Below are 25,454 nucleotides of genomic sequence, written 5' to 3'. Positions count from 1 at the left end.
AACTTTAAGACCTAAAGAGGTACATATATATAAGTAGAACTTCTATGAGTCAAACTTCGATTAGTCGATTCTTTCGCTGTGTCGAAGTAAAATGATGTCCCGATTTTCACCCCAATATATTCCTTACATGAGTTTAATTTTTATGTGTCGATTTTTTCGATGTGTAGAAGTTATTCTGTGGTCCATAAAGAATAATAAATCAAGTACAATCTACCACTAAGAAGATGAAGTCCCTTGAATATTTTGACACCTTTGGTCTCGAGACATTTTCACACCTTTTCTGGCCACGAAGATGATTTCAGATCAACTTGTGTGACAGGGTATAATTACACAACTGCGTGCTCTTCAACTTTGGCTTACCGAAGTTCTAATGTAAATAATTTGCATTGACACACTTATAGTCATTTGACAAGTTTCCAGCTTTGGAGCTAAAATGGCGAGTTTCCAGCTTTGAAGCTTAATTGGCAAGATTCCTAGAACTCTTTACATTATATTTCTTCCAAACAAACACCATGTTTGGTGTCATGGCCGAGTGGTTAATTAAACGCGTCGGACTAGTTATCTAATGATCGCTAGCTGCATGGGTTCAAGCCCCGTCAGGGGCAAGTCGTTGTTTCCTTGAGCAAGAAACTTCACACTCATTGCTCAGTACTGGTTGGTTCCAGGAACGGATTCGAAAGTGTGTCTATAAGCTTATAGCTTCCTACACAATCTAACTAAAATAAATTCTGTATAAACCAAACAAACACAATCTGAGATATAAAATAATAAATATAAATAAATCGATTCATTATCTGAGATAAAATTCAATCATTACAATACAGGTGTACTTACCCAATGATTTTCCCAATATGTGGCAGAAACACAGCAAATATTATACAAACACCTATCAGAGCAGAGTTGAGCAACAGCACATGTGTTAAACTGAAATGTGATGAAAATCCTGCTTTTAAAGCGGAACAACTTTTACAACTAATATTCAGTATCTTATAATTTAGTTTCTACTTCTTCACTTGTAAGACTGTTATTCCTTTTACTATTCAAACAAGAGTTCATGAATTGTATTGCAAATGTATGATCTATCCTTTTAACCCTTGGCTAAAATGAAACCAAAAAGAGTTCATTGTAATGATCTAGTTTATAAATAACCTTGGCCAATTCGTGACCAAATCATGATAATGATTTAGCTTTATAACCTTGGTCAAATGGAACCAAATAAAGAATCATGATAATCATCTGGTTTTATAACCTTGGTCAAATGGAACCAAATAAAGAATTATGATAATGATTCTAGTTTTATAACCTTGGCCAAATGGAATCAAATAAAGAATTATGATAATGATTCTAGTTTTATAACCTTGGCCAAATGGAACAAGAGAGTTCATGAGGCAGCAGTTATGATCTTATATCTTAACCTTGGGAAAATGGAACGAAGTAGAGAATTAATTCCATGGCTAAATGAAACTGAAAACAGTGTTCATGAACTAAGCCATTAAGTGCATGAATCAGTTTTCCAACCTCTGCACAACAGGACCAAAAGCAGAGTTCATGAACCATAAATAATATCATGTTTTCTCACCTTGGCCAAATGTTACTGAAAAAAGAGTATACAAGAACTGTCAATATTATAAAATGAATGATCTAATTTTTTCCTTTAGTTAAAATAGTACCAAACATCAGGGTTCCTAAATTGTAAACTGCACAGAGAATTAATCATTTCTACCTTGGCCAAATGGAACCAAAAAGAGAGTTCATGAACTGTAGGCGGAAGATGAAAACTAGAAGAGGGAAAACACATATCATCTGGAAGAAGAGACCAATTCTCGCAACAAATGCCATCACATTTGTGTCCTTCAAGTTGTTGAGAAAATTCTGAAATCAAAGGGAATATTTTCTTATCATAATGAAATTAACTGTTAGAATTTTAATATCAAATCAAGGCGTTTGGAAGAAAGTTCATTTTAATTAATATAAAGCAAGAGATTTGCAGTAACATTTAGAACAATTGGATTAAAGGAAATACCCTCATCATCATAGGTAGCTATATTTCATCAACTAGTGCAGTAATGGGTTATCTCCTTCTTTAATAGAAGTTAAAATTTATCATTCAAATCTAATATCTCAACCTGTGAGAATTTAGAGAAAATAGATTTTAGAGAAAATAGTTAGCTAATGTCTAAACAAAAGGTTATCAAAAAGATTCGAGCAAAGTCATTTGACATGTAGAAGGCAACTTACGTCCTCTAGACAGTCCTTGTCCAGACCAAACGAGACATACACAATCACACCCATGTAGATGTAGGTCAAAGCTACTAGCACATATGCTATAATCAAATCACGAACCTGTAAGAATACAAAACTTGAATTACCACAATGATATAATTTTATATATACTCTTTTATAATACTGCACTTTTGTTAAGTTGCTTTTCATTGGATAATCGTGACACTTATGTAGTTTTATATACACGGCCGCTGTTGATTCATATTCCTCTAAAAAAGGATGCTTGCTGTATTATAAATTTGTTATAAATATTTCTGACATGATATATGGCAGTATATAAATGGTTGTTTGCAATATAACTCTTGCCTAGCGTTTATATAGGGCCATATAACCTGTCAAAAATCTTTATAACTAATAATATATACATTGACTCTAAGCCTGCAGGTGGCAACTAATTCTACCCATGTGACCAGTGCAGTCCAAGATCAGCCGTCACATCCGTGTCATCTGATAATGGTCTGCAGTGTTCACTATTCAGTCAATACTTCTTATGAAATTTTCTCTCCATTTAAGATATTTAGTATGGTAAGCTTAAAGAGATTAAAGCTGGCATAAGGCCTTAACTATGCAATAGAATATTTATAACATGCAAAAATATGCAGAAATATGATGATAAAAATTGTAAACTCTGCACGGTTACTTGTATTTTGTATAAAACATTCAAAATTAAATGCAAATTGTGTATATTTATATATTTTTTAACTACTAATTTATCTTATTTATATATTTTTTAACTTATACTTATCTTGATTAAGTTTGGTATTTCTACAATTTATCAATATATTTTTTCAAAAATATAATTGTCTTATCCAAGGCATATAATAAATTCTCCCCTAAACACAAATTCAAATACTTTCTTTCCATACAAAAAGCTGTATGCATGACATAATTTAATCTATAGTCTTCACGAAAACTTTTTGGCAAAAAAATTGTTAGTTATATTAGTAAGAGCAGCGGGCAATCTAACTTGAGATTTCTGGCTTTGTTGTCAGACTGTGTCATCACTGGACCATTGCTTAATAATGAATGACATCAATAATAGTAGAATGGTATCAATATTTAAAATCCCTAGACTGATGTAACAAAAGGTCATTAATGGGTCATTTTTACATTTTGTCAATAAACAGAGATTGAATCAGACAGGTAAGCAGTGGCCTAGTGGTTAAGTTGTATGCCTCTAAACTCAGCGTGGGTTACATCCCTGACTACGAATGACAAAAGTACTGCTTTCCAGGAATCACGCTCAAAATTTGTTGGCAAAGATTCAAGCTTTCACAATCACAATCAATGGCCCAAAAAAAAACATTATTATATACCTGTCCATTTATTTTTCTACATTTACTAAATGTATCGCATTTACAAATAGAATCCGACACAAAAAAGGTCTTTATCACACTCAAGTGCACTCCAGAATGGTGTAACTGGCACTTTTCAAATTACGTTATGGCGTGAATATGTAGTCTCAATTTGAAAAGGTATATAATAAAAGTGTTATAACTGGAGTTTTCTTGATCATGTTACATGTATTAAGCTCTCATACATTTTACTAGAAAGGATCACATAGTTAAACGTTCCAGATCAAGTTACTTATCGTCACTTTAGTGCAGTAACAGGCTAACTACTATTAAATCATATAAATAGTTAACCTGTTACTGCACTAAGGTGACCTTATATAATAACCATATTATTATAAACACAGCATTGCAATGATGACTGAAACAAAGGTTAAAATCTAAGTATTGATTCTCACTCATCCAGTATAGGGTATCAATAAATGGGCACTTTGTTTGGACAATAGTGAGTGGATGTGGTCATAATTTTAAACACAAATTGAAAGTAAATAATTCTCCAATGATCAATCAATTTTGCTCATCACGCCAAGTGTTAGTTAAAATTTTATCCAATGTAATTATAATCTGATAATAAATATCACCTTAAATGAATTGTATCACCAGTTATTAAATTATGCCATATAAATCTTGAATTATCAAAAACTGCAGCTAGCTTTTATTTTCTTTTGGAATACGGAACAGTATACTTGTATATGAAAAAGTGTAACAGGAAATTCAAATAAACTAGATGTATATTTTTCATCTCATATAATTAATTATACTAGTACTTTAAAGTAATTAAAGTACTGATAAAAGTTCTTTTAATAGGATTAAAGTTTTTACAATACAAAGTGACACTAGGATGTAACAACTTCTGCACCACTACAAGCTATATATAAACTTTGGATTTTAAACTACAAATACTCCTAGATTGTATTTGGTATAACAAAAAGTGCACAATTGATTTTTTCTTCAATGGATTATTCATTTATGAATACTTCATTAATCAATTTAAATCAATACACCACTTGTGATAACCAATTAAAAATAGAAGTTTTCAAAGGAGGATTTTTTTTTCGAAAATGGCGAAAGAAATTCTTGTACTACTGAAGGTACCTATACCACTACTCCTGTTTATATTAAATGAATGTGGGAAGGTAAACAGCCAGTCATATGAAAATGCAACAGATCTAAAAAAATCACTTTTGACATCATATGATGCTGACATCATTCCATTAAACAACCAGAGTGAAGTTATAAACGTTGGTGTCACATTATTACTCTACAGTCAACCGGATGTGGACCCTATACATGGATCTATTTCAACAGCTTTGGTTCTTACATCATACTGGATTGATGAGCGCATCACATGGATGCCAGCCCAGTATAATGGAATTGAAAATTTGAATATCAAAATTAGTGCTGTTTGGTCACCAGCGATTACTATAGCTCAATCAATGACATTTGAACCTTTATCTGGATCAGGGATGCGTATAAAATTCACCTCTGCAGGATTTGCCGAATTTACTCCCGGAGATGTTTATGAGACTTCTTGTAAATTCAATATGAAATACTGGCCTTTTGACAAGCATGCATGTTATTTAACATTCGTTTCTGTCGACTATACCATGGACAAGATGAAGATTGTTGCTAACAACATTTCTGTTTCAACTCAATACTATATTCAAAATGGTGGATGGTTCTTGAAAACAGATTCGATTCCGTACAGAATTGGTGTAAATAATCCGCCAACCATAACATACAGACTGATTTATGAAAGACAACCTACTTTTTATATTCTAACTATCATCATTCCAATGAACGGAATTGGAGCCTTAAACTGTTTTGCTTTTCTTATACCAACAACGGAACGCATAGATTTTTCTTTAACAATTATGCTGTCTTTAAGTGTGTTTTTGACTGTCATCACGGATGAATTACCAAAACAAGGTGACCCTGTCCCAATTATGTGTGTTTATATTCTTTTTGCTACACTTTTTAGCATGGTATCAACTGTAATTGTCATTTTCAATAACTTTCTTTATGAAAGAGATACAGCTATTCCAATCTCATCGCCTTACAAATTAATATTAAAAATTTCCCGACTTGGTAGAAACAGGATAGAGAGCAAACAAAACGGTATTGAAAACTCACAAAACAAAATTAAGGCAACAGATCTGCAGGCAGTCAAGAAGGAAAGGAGTGACAATACTGTTATTTCTGAAGCAGACAACACTGAAAATTTAACATGGCAGGAAGTCGGCAAGGCAGTTGATAAGATAATGTTCTGTGCATTGTTTGTAGTGATAACAATTACACCCACTATTATAATTATCTGTTTGGCAGCTGTTTCAGAGCATGAAGAAGAATCTATTTTCTGGACTTTCTAGATGAACTGTTTATTTAACAGTTACCTCCCTTGAATCATATCTTACACAGACTCTTTGAAATTTCATAAATACCGTAATACATGTATTGAATAACTATACATGTGAATTTACAGGGCTGCCAAAAAGCTCCCATATGTTTAATGATAAATAGAATGAATTGTATGAATGTTCAGTATATGTGTTAATATATGTTAAAATTGTGATAACCATTTAATCATTTCTTTTTACATGTTATATTTTCTTTGATTGATATGTGTTCTTTTGTGTAAGTGTGTTTTTTATTTTTATTTTAGAAGGCCGCATTGTAAATAAGATGTTGCAACCTGTATATGTCTTAATGTGTTACCTTCGGTAAATAAAGTTATTATTATTATTATTATTATTCCTTGCTTACTGGGACCAGTAGCTAGTCATTGATCATAAAAAAATAGGTTTCATATACCAACATTGTTGGCTGGGTCTCTTGATTATGAAATCAGATTTACTTATACCTCAAAATGGTTGGGGAACTGAGGAACTTAAGATGGCGTTCCAGATGGCCAAAAATTTATTGTACAACAACTATAAACATTTTCATTCCAGACTATTAAAAACATATCTAACAAAATATTACAATTGTGGTTGATGCAATACCCTATAAAATGCATAAAATTGTCATGTGGTAGTTTTTAAATTATTGAATTATCAGCATAATATCTATGCAAACTCTTAATTCATATTTTTCATCTTAAATAAATATTTATACTTTCTTGTGTTTTAGCAAATGCTACTATTATGCAATAAATGTTCAAAACTGCTTATATGTATTACAATATTTTCAAGTATTTTAGTAAACAAGCAAACTTTACAACTGCAATAAATGATCAAAAACTGCTGATATGTATTTTCAAGTATTTTAGTGAACAAGCAAACTTCACAATTGTTCACTAATACGGTACTTACATATCATTTCTGATAGTTTCTGTAATCATGTTAAAACCAATACACTATTATTATGAACTATTCTGGAAAACATGCAGAAGTAAAAATCACAATTAACCATGATATTTTCTGGGTGTTTATTGTCATGTGTTAAAGTAAATACACTATTGTCTATAAACTATTCTGATAAACATGTAAAACAAAATATCATCACAATTGTTTACAAATACTTACAGTATTTTCTGGGTGTTTCTGTAAACGTGTAATAGCAGATACACAGTTGTGTACAAAATATGCAAGTGCTGATATGCCAGTTAACGATGGGAATGTGCTCTTTACTTCTGAAAATAAAATATCATGTGCGTATGGTATGGGGGTAAATGTGCACAATAGGTGGGTATCCAATCTTTGTATATACTTGATAATCATTTTATAAACGAATAGTTAATGTTTACTACAAAAATAAAAATTCTGAAATTGACAATTTCATCATTATATGTATGTACTAATTAAATAAAGAAGTGATATTTTAGGTCCTAATTTATAAGTAAATAAGTAGCTACCCTATTTTTCTTCATATTGTTTTATTTTTAGCCATTATAATGTCTTATTGTCTTTTTGTTAGCCAAATAAAAAAAATTCCTAATTTAGTAAAACAAAATTCTATTTTTTAGTCAATTATATAAAATTCCATTTTTTAGTCAAATAAACAAATTTCTTTTTCTTCTTTTAAGCCAAATAACCAAATTTCCCTTTTACATGTATAGTCAAAAGACAAATTTCCTTTTTTAATAAAACAAACAATACATTTCCTATCCGAAATAAGTAACAAACTGAATAAAATCTTAAAAAGATTTACTGTTACCCATTGTTTAAAAAGTCACTCAACTATCCATTTCATACTGCATTATTAAATCATCATTGCTTTAATATATTCTATCTTTTTTCATTTTTTTATTTACAATCTTATTTGATATCTGCTAAAATAAACTGGAACTATTGTTTGAATATATACAGACAAGGAGAATGTGCAATTATTATAGAGAGGAAAACAAATATTTTACCAACATAACATATGAAATCTATAGCCAAGACCATAACAAGACAGTTATGATAGAGAGGGTCATAATTTCCTTACATTACTTACAAGATATCAAACTTGATTAAGACAAGGTCATTCTACAGTTAAAGATATCTTGAAGAACGCTAGAATCTTTAAAAGACGTAAAAATCAAGAACCAAATAAATCTATTCAATTTAAATGATTATTTCATAAAAAAATATCATTTTATCTAATATACAATGTAACTACCAAGTTTTTAATCTCAAATTAAAACGTCAATATGTTATTACTTATTAATAAGTACACTTTTTTTTCTGCTATTTTTTTTCCATGTGGGTCACTATAGTCTTCAAACATAAGTCACTGATTTCAAATTTAACCTCTACCCTCCTAGAACAGAACAAGATTAGCATTTACCCACCAATATAGAGCCAGGCCAGACTCAATACTGTTTGTAGCTCAATTTTGGTATCATTATATTGAAATCCCTTCAACTTTGTATGGACTGGTCCAAATTCAAAGCTGGACAACTTTGAATGGACTGGTCCAAATTCAAAGCTGGACAAGTTCATTTTTCAAATTCAGTAAAACATGGATTAAGGTAAACACATACTATAGAATCTGAGTGTAAAACAGGAACTTAGGTAAAAGGAAAAGTTGAGGTTTATGCTAGCCCCTAAAATATATTCGAAAAGAACAATTCAAAATTTGGAGAAACATAAAAAAAGGGAAGTAATGTACATTGAAAGTGCATACCTCTTGGGCTTATACTTAGCCAGTGATCAACAATTCATTTTTTGTCATGGTACTTACTATATACTGAGGGTATTTTTGAGCCCTTGTGATTGATAGAACACAATTTTGAACAAAAAATGCAAGGGCAGCAACTCCAGTTAATGCAGGAAATGAATTCTTGTATTCTGTAGAAATACATTGTAAATAAAACTACATTGTAGCTATAAGAGTTGTAAATCATAGTAAAATTGTGCATGTGTAAATGGTGATACAAGAAAATATCAAAATAGTATCTACTATATACTACAAATATTTATCAGTTTAGTTTCGCTTTGTTGTGAGGTTGGAAAACCCCTCACTATAAACCTGCATGAAAACTAATTCAGAATCTGTAAACAACCATATTCAGCAATAAACATCTGGGATAAACTTTATCTAAAATTTCTTCATAAAAACAAATTTGACCTTTGACCTTATTTTTTGCTTATATTAATGTCAAGGCTACAATAAGTTGTTAATAAGAGTCCATACAAATATTATATACTATAAAAATGTGACCATGAACATTAAATTTTTTTTACAAATCAAATCAATGTATTCACAATTTATGGATTGTATTGGAATAAATCATATCACAACTACTGTGACATTGACCTTTGACATGCTGTCATCTACAAATGTAACATTCAACAGAAAACAATAAAGCAACATGATACAAAGATTGAGACTACAGGGTTACAGAATTTTCTAGTTAGAAATTTACATTCCCCAAATATTAAGGCCATTTCAACCATAAACTTTGAACCTTTTTTGTATACACAACAAATAATCAACTCAATTGATTAAACAGTGGCAGCATTCAAATCAACAATATATATGAGGAAGAACAACTTCAACTTTGACCTTTGCCATATTTAGTAAAAAAAAAAACAGTGGTCAAAATAAAAAAAATACATATTAAATAGTGTGAATGTGTAAGATTTACAATTAAAGCTTACTGAGAGACAATATTGTTTTCTTTATCAGGGTATTTTTGAAGATCCAGTTAATAAATGTGATAAGATGATCTTAAATGATAAAGAGCAGGAAAGATTTTGTCCAAGGTGACTTCTGTCCTAGCTAACAAAGGAATAAGGAGAACTATATCTGGTTCATGTCCGTCTAACACTTTGGACATCTCTGAGCCTTTACACAAAAGCAGGTCAAATGCAGGGGGTCTTTGTGAGTACACATTTCGTACTTACACGACGCTGAGGATATTTTTGAGGTCGTGTTATAGCTATAACACTGTTTTGACAAAAGTAACCGAAGACGGCTACGCCAGTAAATGCAGGAAATGTATTCCTGTATTCTATGTGAAGAAATACATATAACATTTGTAGATAAACTCATGATACAACTAAGCTTATGATAGAACTTGTTAAAGTAATGGACCATTTTAAAGCAACCTGTATGTTGAATGATGAAACATTTTATAGTATTTCATGCATTTCACACAAGGTCAAATCTTCACCTCAGCATAAGAGGACTGGTGTGTCTGTTTTTTGAGTGATTGGTTCATCTTTCACCTTGAAATTTCTTTAAAACTAAACCATTCTAAAATCAAAGAAGAACAATTCCATCGGATGTTTTCAGCAGAATTTCAGCATTTTATGTCAACTAAAAGTAGGTCCATTACCTTACACATAATGTGGAAAAACTACTTCCCTAATCAACAGCCATTCCTCATCAAAATCAAATGTAAGAGTGTGAACAATGATTAATATTAAGAACAACGCAAATCAAAATCAATAATATAGTATAATACATTGCAAAATGTTCAACAAATTCATAAATTTCTTTACTCATATACACCAACAAGTAAATGGTGCAATTTTTCAATCCAGAGATAGAAGACATTTGCTTGTAGGTATTGTTTGACAGTATTAAACAGAATTTAGTCGTATTCAAAAACCCATTTATTATAACATTTTTCTTGAACTTAGTTAAACAGAAGTTCCAAATACATATATTTGTACAAAGCTCTCATCTATTAATGAAGGAAGACCCAAATTTCATAGCCGTAAAAAATTTTACGCAGGAGCAAGCAGAAACAAAGTTTTATGCTCAGAAAAGCTAAATAAAAGTCCTGATTATTATCTGACCACATGAAATTCACATTAACCATAAAGCACAGGTTTTTCTGTTAACTTACCATGTACATATACTGGACTAGATGTGTTGTGGAAATCTAGATGAACACCCCAACTGATGGCATTTTTCATAGCAAAACAAACCAGGTATGTTACTGATATAGTACCTGAAATAATACAATAATATCCCTCATGTTTAATGCTTTCTTATAACTAAAAAACACAAAATTGAAATACATACATGTACCTGGATTGAAATACTTGTTAATCTTTTCTGGTGAGATTTGTAAGATAAAAAATTAAGAAGGACAGAGTAAAGATTCTTGTGCACCACACTTCAGGTCATTGAAAGAAGCATGCATACCAAGTTCACATTTTGATTTGAAGTAATTGAAAGAATATAAAAAAGATAAATTTGGGCAAAAATGTATATGAAATAACAAGTGACCTTTACCTTCTGTAAACAATCTACTAGAAACTTACACAATTCATTCTTCATAAAAAAGGCCTACAGATTAAGCATTCTTACATCTTAAATAAAACAAGCAAATTCGTTGAATTTATATCCCCTGCCGAGTACTGGTTATTATTAACACAACAACTGAAGACATAAGGCTTTATTTATATATTAATCATGGCATAAACAGTAATATTCTTTGAACTTGATAAATATTCAGGGCAATAACAGAGCCATAACTTTGTGTTAAATAGTAAAATCTGGAAATGCCAATGAGATGTATGCATACTACATAACTAATCAAGGGCCATAAATCTGAGTTATAAGTATCTGACCGGAACAAGGCGACTATATGCACATCTCCTCTTAGTATCCCATAAAGTTTCATTGAATTCCAGCCAGTAGTAGCAGAGAAGTAGCGAGGAAACAAATATTTTTCTATATTATGGATACTGCATAACTAATCAAGGGCCATAACTCTGAGTTAAAGTGTCTGACCGGAACAAGCCGTCAATATGCGCATCTCCTCTTGATATTGAAGGTTCCCATAAAGTTTCGTTGAATTCCAGCCAGTAGTTGCAGAGAAGTAGCGCAGAAACGATTTTTACTCCATATGCATACTGCATAACTAATCAAGGGCCATAACTCTGAGTTAAAGTGTCTGACCAGAACAAGCCGACGATATGCGCATCTCCTCTTGGTATTGAAGGTTCCCATAAAGTTTCGTTGAATTCCAGCCAGTAGTTGCAGAGAAGTAGTGCGGAAATGATTTTTACTCCATATGCATACTACATAACTAATTAAGGGCCATAACTCTGAGTTAAAGGGTCTGACCGGAACAAGCCGACGATATGCGCATCTCCTCTTCATATTGATGATTCCCATAAAGTTTCATTGAATTCCAGCCAGTAGTTGCAGAGAACTACTCCGGAAACAATTTTTACTCCATATGCATATTGCATAACTAATCAAGGGCCATAACTCTGAGTTAAAGTATCTGACCGGAACAAGCCGTCGATATGCACATCTCCTCTTGGTATTGAAGGTTCCCATAAAGTTTCGTTGAATTTCAGCCAGTAACTGCAGAGAAGTAGTGCAGAAACGATTATTGCTCGATATGCATACTGCATAACTAATCAAGGGCCATAACTTTGAGTTAAAGTGTCTGACAGGAACAAGGCAACAATATGCCCATCTTCTCTTGGTATTGAAGGTTCCCATAAAGTTTCGTTGAATTCCAGCCAGTAGTTGCAGAGAAGTAGTGCGGAAACGATTTTTACTCTATATGCATACTACATAACTAATCAAGGGCCATAACTCTAAGTTAAAGGGTCTGACCGGAACAAGCCGACGATATGCGCATCTCCTCTTGATATTGAAGGTTCCCATAAAGTTTCGTTGAATTCCAGCCAGTAGTTGCAGAGAACTACTCCGGAAACGATTTTTACTCCATATGCATATTGCATAACTAATCAAGGGCCATAACTCTGAGTTAAAGTATCTGACCGGAACAAGCCAACGATATGCGCATCTCCTCTTGGTATTGAAGGTTCCCATAAAGTTTCGTTGAATTCCAGCCAGTAGTTGCAGAGAAGTAGCGCGGAAACGATTTTTACTCCATATGCATACTGCATAACTTATCAAGGGCCATAACTCTGAGTTAAAGTGTCTGACCGGAACAAGCCGACGATATGCACATCTCCTCTTGGTATTGAAGGTTCCATAAAGTTTCGTTGAATTCCAGCCAGTAGTTGCAGAGAACTACTCTGGAAACGATTTTTACTCTATATGCATACTACATAACTAATTAAGGGCCATAACTATGAGTTAAAGGGTCTGACCAGAACAAGCCGACGATATGCGCATCTCCTCTTGATATTGATGATTCCCATAAAGTTTCGTTGAATTCCAGCCAGTAGTTGCAGAGAAGTAGCGCGGAAACGAAATTCGGACGGATGGATGGACGGAAGGACGGACGTTCTAACAGGAGAGTAATAATGTGGCTACTCTATTGTTCTCTCTATTGTTCCTTTTAGCCACATAAAAGAAAATAGTCACATAAAAGCATTACGGAATGAATGACATCAAAAAGAAAGAACAGTTACCTATTGTCCCTCTAGCCACATAATTACTGTCCTGTGAGTGCGGAAGGAAGGACGGACGACGGACGGACAACGCCAAAACTATATCCCCCTCCCGATTCCATCGGCGGGGGATAATTATAGACATACTTACCTAAGGCATTAAATTTTGTGAAGAATGTAGGTGATTTAAAATTTATGAGAGGAAATACAACAGCTATGAGCATTATGGGAACCGTTTTCTGCTCATCCCACCATCTTGAAAATGTTGCATCATGGGAATGGTCCCCAGTTACCATGGAGATGTTTGGTGAAGTGTGGTTAGGATTAGGTTGTGGAGATCTTGATGGACATATAGGATCTGCAAAATATAAAATAAACATTGTTACATTTTACTTATGATGTACAGTAAAATCTGTGACATTTTGATAATGAATGCCAATAACGAAGGTCATTTTAACATATTTTCAGAGGCCAGTCCTTGAACACAAGTTGAACTGTAACTCTAACCCTGTATGAAAGTATGTGAATCAAACCAGTCTCAACTTTGACCTATACCTTACTGGTAAACTATGAATCATATGGATAATTAACCAGTAATTACCAAATATCTCCTATAGTGACTGACTTCTTTTTCCATGTGATTTCTGAATCATTTGTGAAAGACTAATGACCAAGAGACTCAAAGTCCTCATCTTGCTTAAGGATTGAACCAGTGACCCCTTGATTACAAAAATTTAATGCTCTCCCTATTGAGCTAAGCAGGCCAACTAAAGTAATTTTTAACTACATGTATAAATGGTTGATTAGTTTCCAAGTATTAAGTTTTATAGTTAAACATACCAGTGCTTCCAGAGGTTGATATGTCTTCACCCTGAGACTGATCTGAAATATAACAACATAATGTACAATCTAAAATAACCTAAAAAATAACAATATACAGTCTAAGATAACATAATTTATAACATAATATATCTGAGGAAAACCATGATTCTTTACCCGAAATATTTTCACAGAGCTAGTTTGTTACTTACACTATATCTTTTAATGATTAAAGATCCTGTATGTTGTAATTAAGGTTGTATACCACACTTAAGTGAAATAATATATATATGTATATAATTATGCTTATAAAACAATTTTCAAACATCAAAGAATATGTAAAGTTTGTACTGCAAATATTTGTACATATTATATGTAATCATTAAATATGCATTTATTTCTTATTGAAAAATATGACTTAGACTTTATAGAAAATAACTATTTTATTATCTCCCTTTATTTACAAGAAATGTTTAATTCCATAATATCTTTATAAATAATGCTTTTTGGAACTTACAAAATTGACAAATCTTAATTTGAGCATCATATTTATGATATATAACCATAAAAATGTGTGTTACAGGATCTTTAGAGCTTTCTGTGTTGAAGAAATTTGACAGAAACATAAAATTTACTTTGATGTTTGAAAAAAAAAGAAAATATAACAATTAACTTCGAACCTCTTTACATAACAATTGAACTTATGATACATAATTGTAACAACTGAACTTACGATATATAATTGTAACAACTGAACTTACCATATATATAATTGTAACAACTGAACTTACAATATATAAATGTAACAACTGAACTAAAGATATAAAAACGTAACAACTGAACTTAGGATATATAAATGTAGCAACTGAACTTAGGATATAAAAATATAACAACTGAACTTATGATATATAATTGTAACAACTGAACTTACGATATATAATTGTAACAACTGAACTTACGATATATAATTGTAACAACTGAACTTACAATATATAAACGTAACAACTGAACTTAGGATATATAAATGTAGCAACTGAACTTAGGATATAAAAATATAACAACTGAACTTAGGATATATAAACATAACATCTGAACTTATGATATATAATTGTAACAACTGAACTTACGATATATAATAGTAACAACTGAACTTAAAATATATAAATGTAACAACTGAACTTACAATATATAAATGTAACAACTGAACTAAAGATATATAAACGTAACAACTGAACTTAGGATATATAAATGTAGCAACTGAACTTAGGATATAAAAATATAACAACTGAACTTACAATATATATATGTAACAACTGAACTAACGATATATAAACATAACAACTGAACTTAGGATATATAAATGTAGCAACTGAACTTAGGATATATAAATGTAGCAACTGAACTTAGGATATATAAATGTAGCAACTGAACTTAGGATATATAAATGTAGCAACTGAACTTAGGATATAAAAATATAACAACTGAACTTACAATATATATATGAAACAACTGAACTTACAATATATAAACATAACAACTGAACTTACAATATATAAACATAACAACTGAACTTACAATATATAAACATAACAACTGAACTTACAATATATAAACATAACAACTGAACTTACAATATATAAACATAACAACTGAACTTACGATATATAATTGTAACAACTGAACTTACAATATATAAATGTAACAACTGAACTAAAGATATATAAACGTAACAACTGAACTTAGGATATATAAATGTAGCAACTGAACTTAGGATATAAAAATATTACAACTGAACTTAGGATATATAAACATAACATCTGAACTTATGATATATAATTGTAACAACTGAACTTACAATATATAAATGTAACAACTGAACTTACAATATATAAATGTAACAACTGAACTAAAGATATATAAACGTAACAACTGAACTTACGATATATAAATGTAGCAACTGAACTTAGGATATAAAAATATAACAACTGAACTTAGGATATAAAAATATTACAACTGAACTTACAATATATATATATGTAACAACTGAACTTACTATATATAAACAAAACAACTGAACTTACGATAGATAAACATAACAACTGAACTAACGATATATAAACATAACAACTGAACTTACGATAGATTAACATAACAACTGAACTAACATTATATAAACATAACAACTGAACTTACGATATATAAACATAACAACTGAACTTACGATATATAAACATAACAACTGGACTAACAATATATAAATGTAACAACTGAACTTACGATATATAAATGTAACAACTGAACTTACGATATATAAACATAACAACTGAACTTACGATATATAAACATAACAACTGAACTAACAATATATAAATGTAACAACTGAACTTACGATATATAAACATAACAACTGAACTTACGATATATAAATGTAACAACTGAACTTACGATATATAAATGTTACAATGTTATATAGAAAGTTTGAAATAAGTATCCAGTAGACGATCATCCCTCCGAGGAGTGTCAGAAGAGATGAAACAAACGCAATAACTTCGGCCCAACGACCCAGATACTCCCTACACACGTCAGAAAACTCTATCACTTCATTTGAACTGTCTGCAAAAATTCAAATATATGTTTCTGTTTGATAACTGCCTAAATCATGTATGTATATATGTATGTTCTGTATAGATATCAGCTTCAGAAAGTAGGAATAAATGAGAAAAGTTGTATATAAAGTCTTTTTTTTTTTTGAAATTATGCAGCATACTTTTTTAAATAAAACTTTTTTAACATAAGCAATATACTAGAATTGACCTAGTTAAACATAATGCCATCCCTGCAATTTGACCAGACTCTACATTAATGATTACATAACTTTAGGCAGCTTCATGCTATCATTATTACTTTCCAGTAACACCAGTATACATCCAGTCCCGCCTTCACCTCTATGATTTCTGGTCAGACTCAAGTCCAAACTTTATTATTAGCTACATTAATGATGACTTTTGGCACCTATGGCACCAGTATAGAAACAGACAAGCCTTCTTTTCCATTCTCTGTAGGTGGCGTATAAAGTTAATATGATACCCTTTTCAGTTACCTCTTAAACTAAATGCTTCCATATATATATCAGGGCATGTCCATAATATATGCGCAGTCTGATCAGGATCCATGCTGTTCGCTATCAGTTTCTCTACTTGTAATAGGGTTGGTAAGCGAATAGCATGGATCCTGATCAGACTGCGCAGGCTGGTCTGGATCCATGCTGGTCGCAAACCCATTATGTTGGTTTTGTCATGACGCGGCTCAATTATTTAGAATAGGTAATTGAAAACCTAATTGTATTTTATTTTATTCCTTAATGTTACCAAGGCTTAGGGCATTAAAAATTTAAGACAACAGAGTTTATTATACTGAATATAAATACAAACTTACTGAGACATTTAACAGAGTGTAAAATTCTGTAACTGGTGTATAACATCAGTGCTGCCATAGCCAATAATAGTAATATACCACATGTAAAACCAGCCTGTAAAAATACAACAAATATTAAAACCATCGATATTACCTGAAACATAGCAAATTTGTTGTCTTTTTTTATTTAATCAAATCGATATATCTTTGCTAGGCATCAAATTCTTGATATCAATTTAGCTCAAAATGCGATTACATATGGTCAAGATAATGTATAGCTGCTCAATTTTCTTCTTTCTTCAACATAACCGTCAGTGGCCACTCATTTGAACTATGCTGTCACAAATCTCTGTGCAATGTTAAGTTTATAGTATATCCCTTTTGAATTTCTTAAATGGACTTGTCCAGGTTCTGTTTTTTAAACTTTCCATTTCAAATTTGGAGATTACCAGACATTAAGATGAAAAACTTAAGTTAGTCAGTCAACAGTTTAAAGCCAGGTCAGACTGCATGGATATATAGGCTAGACACTGATGGCAAAAGCTTATACTTTTTTTTAGTTCCAGCAGAAAAAGTGATATACTATTATATACACTATATAATAGTGTAAGGCGTTACAGGATATTTATTAAAATTTCAAACAAAACATAAAAGTAAATTGTTGAAATTGGACTCCAAGGAATAAGATAATCCTAAAAGCTCACACTGAATATTTTTCTCTGGTGATATATAAATTCATTTTAATAACTACAATAATTACATTACATTACATCATTCTGTTAATAGTTTAGTTTATGTGTTTTCAGCAAAGTTATTATGTTTTATTACCCCTCACTTTTTTGTAATGTTAATTTCCCTTCCCACATGGGTAAATCTCAAGTTGCAAGGTAAGGACAGTTGAGTTATTGTTATTCTTGGTTCAATTTTGTTACAATATGATTTAGTTGAAATTTTCAAACCATTACAGTATTTGTTCAGGGTAATTAAATAAATAACACATGGGTATGTGAGCAACCCTAAAATATCATACCTCGTAAAAATACAGTACATTTTCCTCAGGATGATATTTTTACTGTTACCCACAAACGCATGTGTTATTTATATAATCTTTTTTTTGTTATTTATATAACCTTTTTCAACAACAAGAAAATACTAGTAGCGAAGTCAGTTTATACCTAGATACAAGTTTAAACCTAGTCTATGAGCACTTAAACAGTTTGTCCTCAACTGTGACTAAACAGGACTATTTTTTTTAAACAAAATGAACTGACAGTGCAATAAAATAAAATTTTCCACATAAAACATCTAAAATCAACCAAAATATGAAGTATAACACTATATATTATGAAAAAACTTCAATCACATGATGGGAACATTTTTATTTTTTTCAAAAAATTGAAAAACCATAAACTTTATTGTTATATTAATTACTTATTTTCATCCCATTAACAATAAATTATAAGATATATTTCATATCATGAAAATCACAAGGTGCATAGACATTATCTCTTACATGATTTATTATTTTCAGCTTATGTAACAAGAAATAAGGCCAAGCATAATAATTTGTTTCTACCAAGTATTTTCAGCGGTTTTTTTTCCAATCAAAACATCATGACTTTTAAATTAAAAACTGAAATTTTTCAATCCTGCAAAAACCCTTTCAGATGCCTCAAATATTATGACCTTTACCCAGATGAAACTGAAATAGATAAGCATTGGCTTGCAGTCTGACCAGGCTCTAGACTTTTGGCCGACTTAACTTTAATTTTACATCTTGAAATCCCCAAAATTGATAATGCACAGTTCCTAAATGGAAGCTGGTTAAGTTCATTTAAGAAATTATGCAAATTATGGGTTAAAGAGGAGACAATTTTAAAAATAATGGTTACAAACCTGATTGATAGCCCAAGGCATACTCAATAAAGATGTTCCCATCATTGTATTCCACAGTGAAAATCTGAAATGATTTATCAAAATTATGACCTTCATTTTAAAAAAAATATATGTTGATTACAAAAACATACAAAATGACAATCATCTTTAAGTTTTAACAATGAACATGACCTTCGCTTAAGAAAAATACTTCAGGTTATATATATGACCTTCACTCTAAAAATATATGACCTTCAAATTTGAATATTTATCTCTGACCTTCACATTCAAATATATATCTCTGACCTTCATATAAAAAGGTTGTTTATCAACAATCATACACCAGAAATGTAGTCAAAAATACTTTAATATTAACTTTGACGAATCAAGTTTTATGCAATTTGAGGAAATATGAAATTCTTACAAACTTACATTGTTATAATACTGGACTGTGATCCTTGAATCTTTACTATCTCTGTGATGATAAATAAACCAGGGACAACATGATCTGGCATAGTCTGAAATGTAAGCAAATCAACCCTTTCCCTGAATCATTTAAAAGAACAGTCCTCAGTACTATTTTCACCTTGTTATCCATAAACTCAAATTATTTACAATGTAGAAGCTTTCCAAGTTTATTTAAGAAATTTGCAGTTTAACCGTTACAATGCTGAAACCGAAAAAGATATAGACTTTGCCACTAGTAGTCAGGCAAGCTGTGTATTCTGATCAGGCTCTATCCTGCTGGCTAACCAACTATATATATTTCATACTAGTATCCTCAAAATTTATAATGGACAGTTTCAAAAATGGAAGCTGGACAAGTTCCTTAAAGAAATTCAGAAAGGGTTAATATGAAACCACTGTCTCTCTATATGTTGGAATAACAGATATGAATATACCAGACTTTGATTTTGTCCATTGCTTATTTAAGGTGTTCCAATACTTAAATGCAAATATTTAAACAATAAAGGTGATTCACAGAGTATCTAAAGCCTAAAAACATCAAATTTGAAATTCTTACACGGGTCATCTGGTGCATTTGAATGGCAAAAGGTATATACATGGATATTCGGTAGAAAGGGCTAACATGTGTTTTATATATTATTATATCTAACATGATTTCTTTCCTATAAAGCCTTACGTGGCATCAGAAAGTAGCAAAATGTAAACAAAGTGGTATTTTGACTTCATATAAATTCTGAATTAATGTTATTGTATTATTTGCCAAAATTCAAAAAAAGCAAAAGTCGTCTCAATGCCAATGAAACTCTGACAGGACACCAAGAATAATTTTTAAAAAAATTGTAAAAAAAAGTTAATAGCATTTTCAGGCTTAAAGGGCCTTTAATTGTACTATTTTACAATAAAATTCACAACTTACAAAAGAACTATCACTATGAGGGGCAAGTTTAGTATAATACTTGTATCTGCTGACAACAGCAGACGTTTCGCTGTCATGACTACCATAACTGTTGCTGCTAATTGAATTATAATTAACAGGCTGTCGCTGTCTTCCGTCAGATACCCGTCTATCTAACACTGGTAACAGTTGTCTTGGTGAAGGTCCTCTGAAAATAGATCATTCAAAATAACAAGAACAAAATGAACATTCAAACATTTTTTAAAAACATATTATGACATTTCAAGCTTAAGAATTTTTCCGAAAAAGACACCAGAAGTTAAGCAGTTGAGGAGACTGCACTTTACCACTTGTCCTCAACAACTGCAGGATCGAAGCCAGCTAGAGACACAAAAAATTCATGAGGATATTTTTTCACTATTTAAATTGAATATTGTGGGCCATCCGTAGCCAAGTGGTTAAGGTTGTTGACTTCAAACCACTTGCCCCTCACTCTCAGAGCTATAGGTTTGAATCCTGACAGAGACTCTGGATTCTTTCAGCTAGCTTACCGAATGTTAGTGGTTCTACTCAGGTGCTCGTTTGTGCCTGAAATAATGCACAGAAGGGCACCTGAGGTCTTCCTCCATCAGTAAAGCTTGAAAATTGCCATTATATATACATGTACATGTATTCGACCTACATGCCCTATACTGTGTTGGTGCAACAAAAACCCTACCCCCCAAAAAAATAAATTAATAAATATCACGAGAATGATTAATGATGTTCAACTCATGAATTTCTGAAATGGACTTGCCCTGCTTTCACATAGGGAACAGTCTATATGAAGTTTTGAGGGATTTCAATATTACAATACATGTGCTAAAATTGATTTATCAACAGTATAGAGTCTAGTCTACTGCAAATATGCTGACAAAGCATCATTTTGTATTTATATAAACACGCGATATAAGTGTATTATTTTTATTTTTTAGCAACATATACTTAATTATGAACTGTAACTGTATAAAATAAAGTACATTGTAATTAACTTAATTGAACCCTGATATTTGTACTTAAACTAGACTCACATGACAATGTTATCAGCTACAACAAGTATCTTATATAATATGCCCATTAAAAATCATCTTAAACATTAATAATAAAATTGCTAGCTGAAACATTTTGTAGAAAATTTACTGGGTATAATGTAACAAAACTTCTTGAACCCCTACAGTAAGGCAATTTTCGAGAACTACTTGTAAAGAAGAAAGAGTGGCAAATAAAGATTTGTTTGTGGATGTACCAGGTGACTTAAATCTGGTTACTTGATGAACATTTTGCCAAATCTTCTAAGAACCTGACAACTAGAAATTGTTATAAATTTAGAAATATGATCTACTAAAAGGTTTCTGAAACATCCAACATTTTTAGAGACCAAAGTGTTCATATTAACAATTTCTTTCAAAAACTTTAATATGATTTTATTTAAAAACAAGGGCAACATTGTCGCAATATATGCCCGTCAGAGATGTGGGCATTATAGATATGCATATAGGAGATATTCTCTGGGCAATATCCGGAAAATATCTGTATATATTATCATCTCTAGTGATTTTTTTATCTGAACTTTGACCCCTATGTGTGGCCTTGACCTTGCACATATTACCCTAAATTACATGTTTCACACCAGTAGTCATGATAATGACCATTTGTGTTTCAATCCCTCAATTAATGATGACTAAATGGTCCCAATACACATTTTCATATTTTTATCTGAACTTAGACCCCCATGTGTGACCTTGACCTTGGCTGCAGGGACCTAAATTTTGCAGGCGACACTCTGCCTCACAATAGTGAACATTTGTGATAAGTTATATTGAAATCCCTCTATGTAGAAGTTTTGCACCGGACAAGCGTTTTTCTATGACCTCTAAGTGTGACCTTGACCTCTGACTAAGAGGCCTGGTTCATGCGCGCGACAGTGGTGAAGATTTGTATGTAGTTTCATTAGAATCCCTCCCTATGTGTCGGAGATATGCTCTGGACAAAATCTCCATATTTCATCATCTTTAGTGATCTTGACAAACATCTTTAGTGACCTTGACCTTGCATATATTAACCTAAATTACATGTTTTACACCAGTAGTCATGATAATGACCATTTGTGTTTCAATCCCTAATTAAATGATGACTAAATGGTACACATTTTTATATTTTTATTTTTTCTGAACTTTGACCCCTATGTGCGACCTTGACCTTGGCAGCAGGGACCTGAATTTTGCATGCGACACTCCATCTCACAATAGTGAATATTTGAGCCAAGTTATACTGAAAACTCTTTATTCATGTAGAAGTTTTGCTCCTGACAAACGTTTTTCAATGACCTCTAAGTTAACCTTGACCTTTGACCTAGAGGCCAGGTTCATGCGAGCGACACGGCTTCTCATAGTGGTTAACATTTCTATGAAGTTTCATAAAAATACCTCCTTGGGTGTAGGAGATATGCTCCGGACAAAAATTGTACGCCGCCCGCCTGCCCAGTCGCCCCCCAAATTTTTCAAATAAAACAATAGTTATATATTTTTAAATTGAATCTTGAGTTGATTTCTATATTCAAACTTACAATACAATGTACAATATATGTAGAAAGTAAGCAAAACTAACAGTAAGGAAAAAAAAACATAATTTCACTTTAATTGGTGTCACACAAATAAAAAAACCCATCAAAATCAACCTTTAAAATCATTCAACAACATTTTATTTAGATGTCATAATACTCTCAAGAAAAACTTGAACACTGGGAAAAAACAGCAACACTTGTTCAAAACTTCTATATATCTGAAGACGTCATACCGGTATGATGAATCAAAACAAAATCATAATAGTAAATAAATTATAGTCTAAGATAGAATCCTGTATTATTTTAAGAAAATTTAACCCTAATGAACATTTTACTTACTCAGTCATATTTATCTTTTCCATTTATATCTATTTAGGTGCACTTGACACAAACCAATTTTCAATGTAACAGATCTGATTTTAACTTCTATTACTACTGTATTATTGAATAATAAGTTTGGGTATACTGCTTGGCAAAGCATAAATTTTCCATAACTATTGGGAAGAATGATTTTCCTTAAGGCCATATATGGTTTGTTTCTTATCCCATGGCCAACAAATATGCCTTGTGATGTTGTTAATTGAATCAATATCCTATATTTCTGACCAATATTGATTGATGATGAGAAAAGATGATGCATTGATATTGTAAATCCAGATGATGCACCTGCCCTTACAGGCCTTTTCCTAGCAATTTTGGAAAAAATTACCTTGCCCAGTGTAGGAAAATTTGCATTGTAAAATTGCTTAATTGAGAAATATATTTGGTACCTTTCAAAACCTCCTTCATGCTCTTTTGACATGGTATTTTCAATTGTGCAAAATTGTTTATTCCAGCCAATGCAAATATTATTCAAAGCATAAACAAGATTGTATTCCTGAAAAAATGCTATGCCACCACATTAATATAACAGAGGTTGATTTTTTCGCTTCTATACAATTGAACTTTGCCATAATGCAGTAGTGCCTAGTGAATTGGGGGTCAAGGTCATATTTCAGAATCTCAAATGAGTGACAATGTGCAGATGTGTCTAATGTTAAGATACAAAGGCCATAGTGCAATGATTGATTCAAAAATAAAAGAATTTTGATCCCAGGTGTATAATTATAATTTTGGTAGCATGTAAAACAAAAAAATACTTTTTTTGAATAGCTGCAATATCATACATATTTAAACACCAATGTTTTAGCCGATTTGAAAAACCAATTTAAAATATTGGTATGCATCAACCTTAAGCCATCGACAATTGTCATGTAAATTGCTGCATCCCTCATACTTATTACACTATAAATGTGCTACAGCCTATCAATTTAATAACTCTGGATTATTTAATACCTTCAGTTCATATTTTGATATTTAACATAAAGTGATAATGAACACACTATGCATTGATCACACTTTCATGCGAAAAGAAATATTGCACCCAAGTTCATAAGCACCTAAATGATATAAATTTAAAAGCACCTAATGACATCTAAAATTATGAGCCTGTAAATTTGACTAATGTGTAATTTTAAATATATCATTAAAATAACTGTCCAAAACTAATAGCTTAAAGAAAAAAAAATTAACGCAATGCAAGTTGTCAAAAATTAATAAAAAAATATATATGTATCTGCCATTTTTTTCTTCTTCAAACATGTTATTTATCTATTATTTATTAATGTAGAATTTTTTAAGTTAAAAAAGGGTCATAATTCTGTTAAAATCCATGTTGATGTTATGGGCCTAATACAGTGACCACTTATTATGCTCTAAAATAAGTGTGTGAAGTTTGAACTTTGAACCCATTCCTTTTAGCAATTTAGGAGATACCAACAAACAGACAAAAACTTAAGTGTGATGCTGATATACAAAAGCTCTGTGAATAGTCAAGCTAAAAACTACATCCTTTTTTACCCATAAAGATTCTTTCCTAACATTAAGAAAAATATTAACAAAGTGTTTTTTTGTGTGCGTGTGTGCCTCCTTCCATCATACCTTTT

General features: G+C 31.4%; 1 protein-coding gene across 4 annotated transcripts in view; it reads right to left on the bottom strand.

The window, feature by feature from the left end:
• The window catches only part of LOC132758576 (neutral amino acid transporter 9-like), a 30,936-nt gene that overhangs the window by 3,472 nt on the left and 2,010 nt on the right, over nucleotides 1-25,454 (bottom strand). The window contains exons 1-13 of one of the 4 annotated variants that reach the window (XM_060750256.1): nucleotides 23,809-23,904; nucleotides 20,889-21,075; nucleotides 19,937-20,022; nucleotides 19,526-19,589; nucleotides 17,651-17,744; nucleotides 16,661-16,828; nucleotides 14,237-14,278; nucleotides 13,548-13,754; nucleotides 10,918-11,022; nucleotides 7,160-7,266; nucleotides 2,239-2,343; nucleotides 1,724-1,872; nucleotides 835-924 (exon numbers count right to left, since the gene is read on the bottom strand). In XM_060750256.1, the coding sequence (XP_060606239.1) occupies nucleotides 835-924; nucleotides 1,724-1,872; nucleotides 2,239-2,343; nucleotides 7,160-7,266; nucleotides 10,918-11,022; nucleotides 13,548-13,754; nucleotides 14,237-14,278; nucleotides 16,661-16,828; nucleotides 17,651-17,744; nucleotides 19,526-19,589; nucleotides 19,937-20,022; nucleotides 20,889-21,075; nucleotides 23,809-23,831 (1,427 nt within the window). In that variant the 5' untranslated portion in view covers nucleotides 23,832-23,904. Of the gene's footprint in view, nucleotides 1-834; nucleotides 925-1,723; nucleotides 1,873-2,238; nucleotides 2,344-7,159; nucleotides 7,267-8,801; nucleotides 8,909-9,967; nucleotides 10,075-10,917; nucleotides 11,023-13,547; nucleotides 13,755-14,236; nucleotides 14,279-16,660; nucleotides 16,829-17,650; nucleotides 17,745-19,525; nucleotides 19,590-19,936; nucleotides 20,023-20,888; nucleotides 21,076-23,808; nucleotides 23,905-25,454 lie in introns of those variants that run through there. The other 3 variants (XM_060750255.1, XM_060750254.1, XM_060750252.1) reach the window with 3 other exon arrangements.

Source organism: Ruditapes philippinarum, unplaced genomic scaffold, assembly GCF_026571515.1.
Source record: "Ruditapes philippinarum isolate M1 unplaced genomic scaffold, ASM2657151v2 ctg336_1_1_1_1, whole genome shotgun sequence".
NCBI classification, from domain to species: Eukaryota; Metazoa; Mollusca; class Bivalvia; order Venerida; family Veneridae; genus Ruditapes; species Ruditapes philippinarum.
The sequence above is the reverse complement of the archived record's forward strand: the minus strand, read 5'-3'. Positions and strand labels throughout refer to the sequence as shown.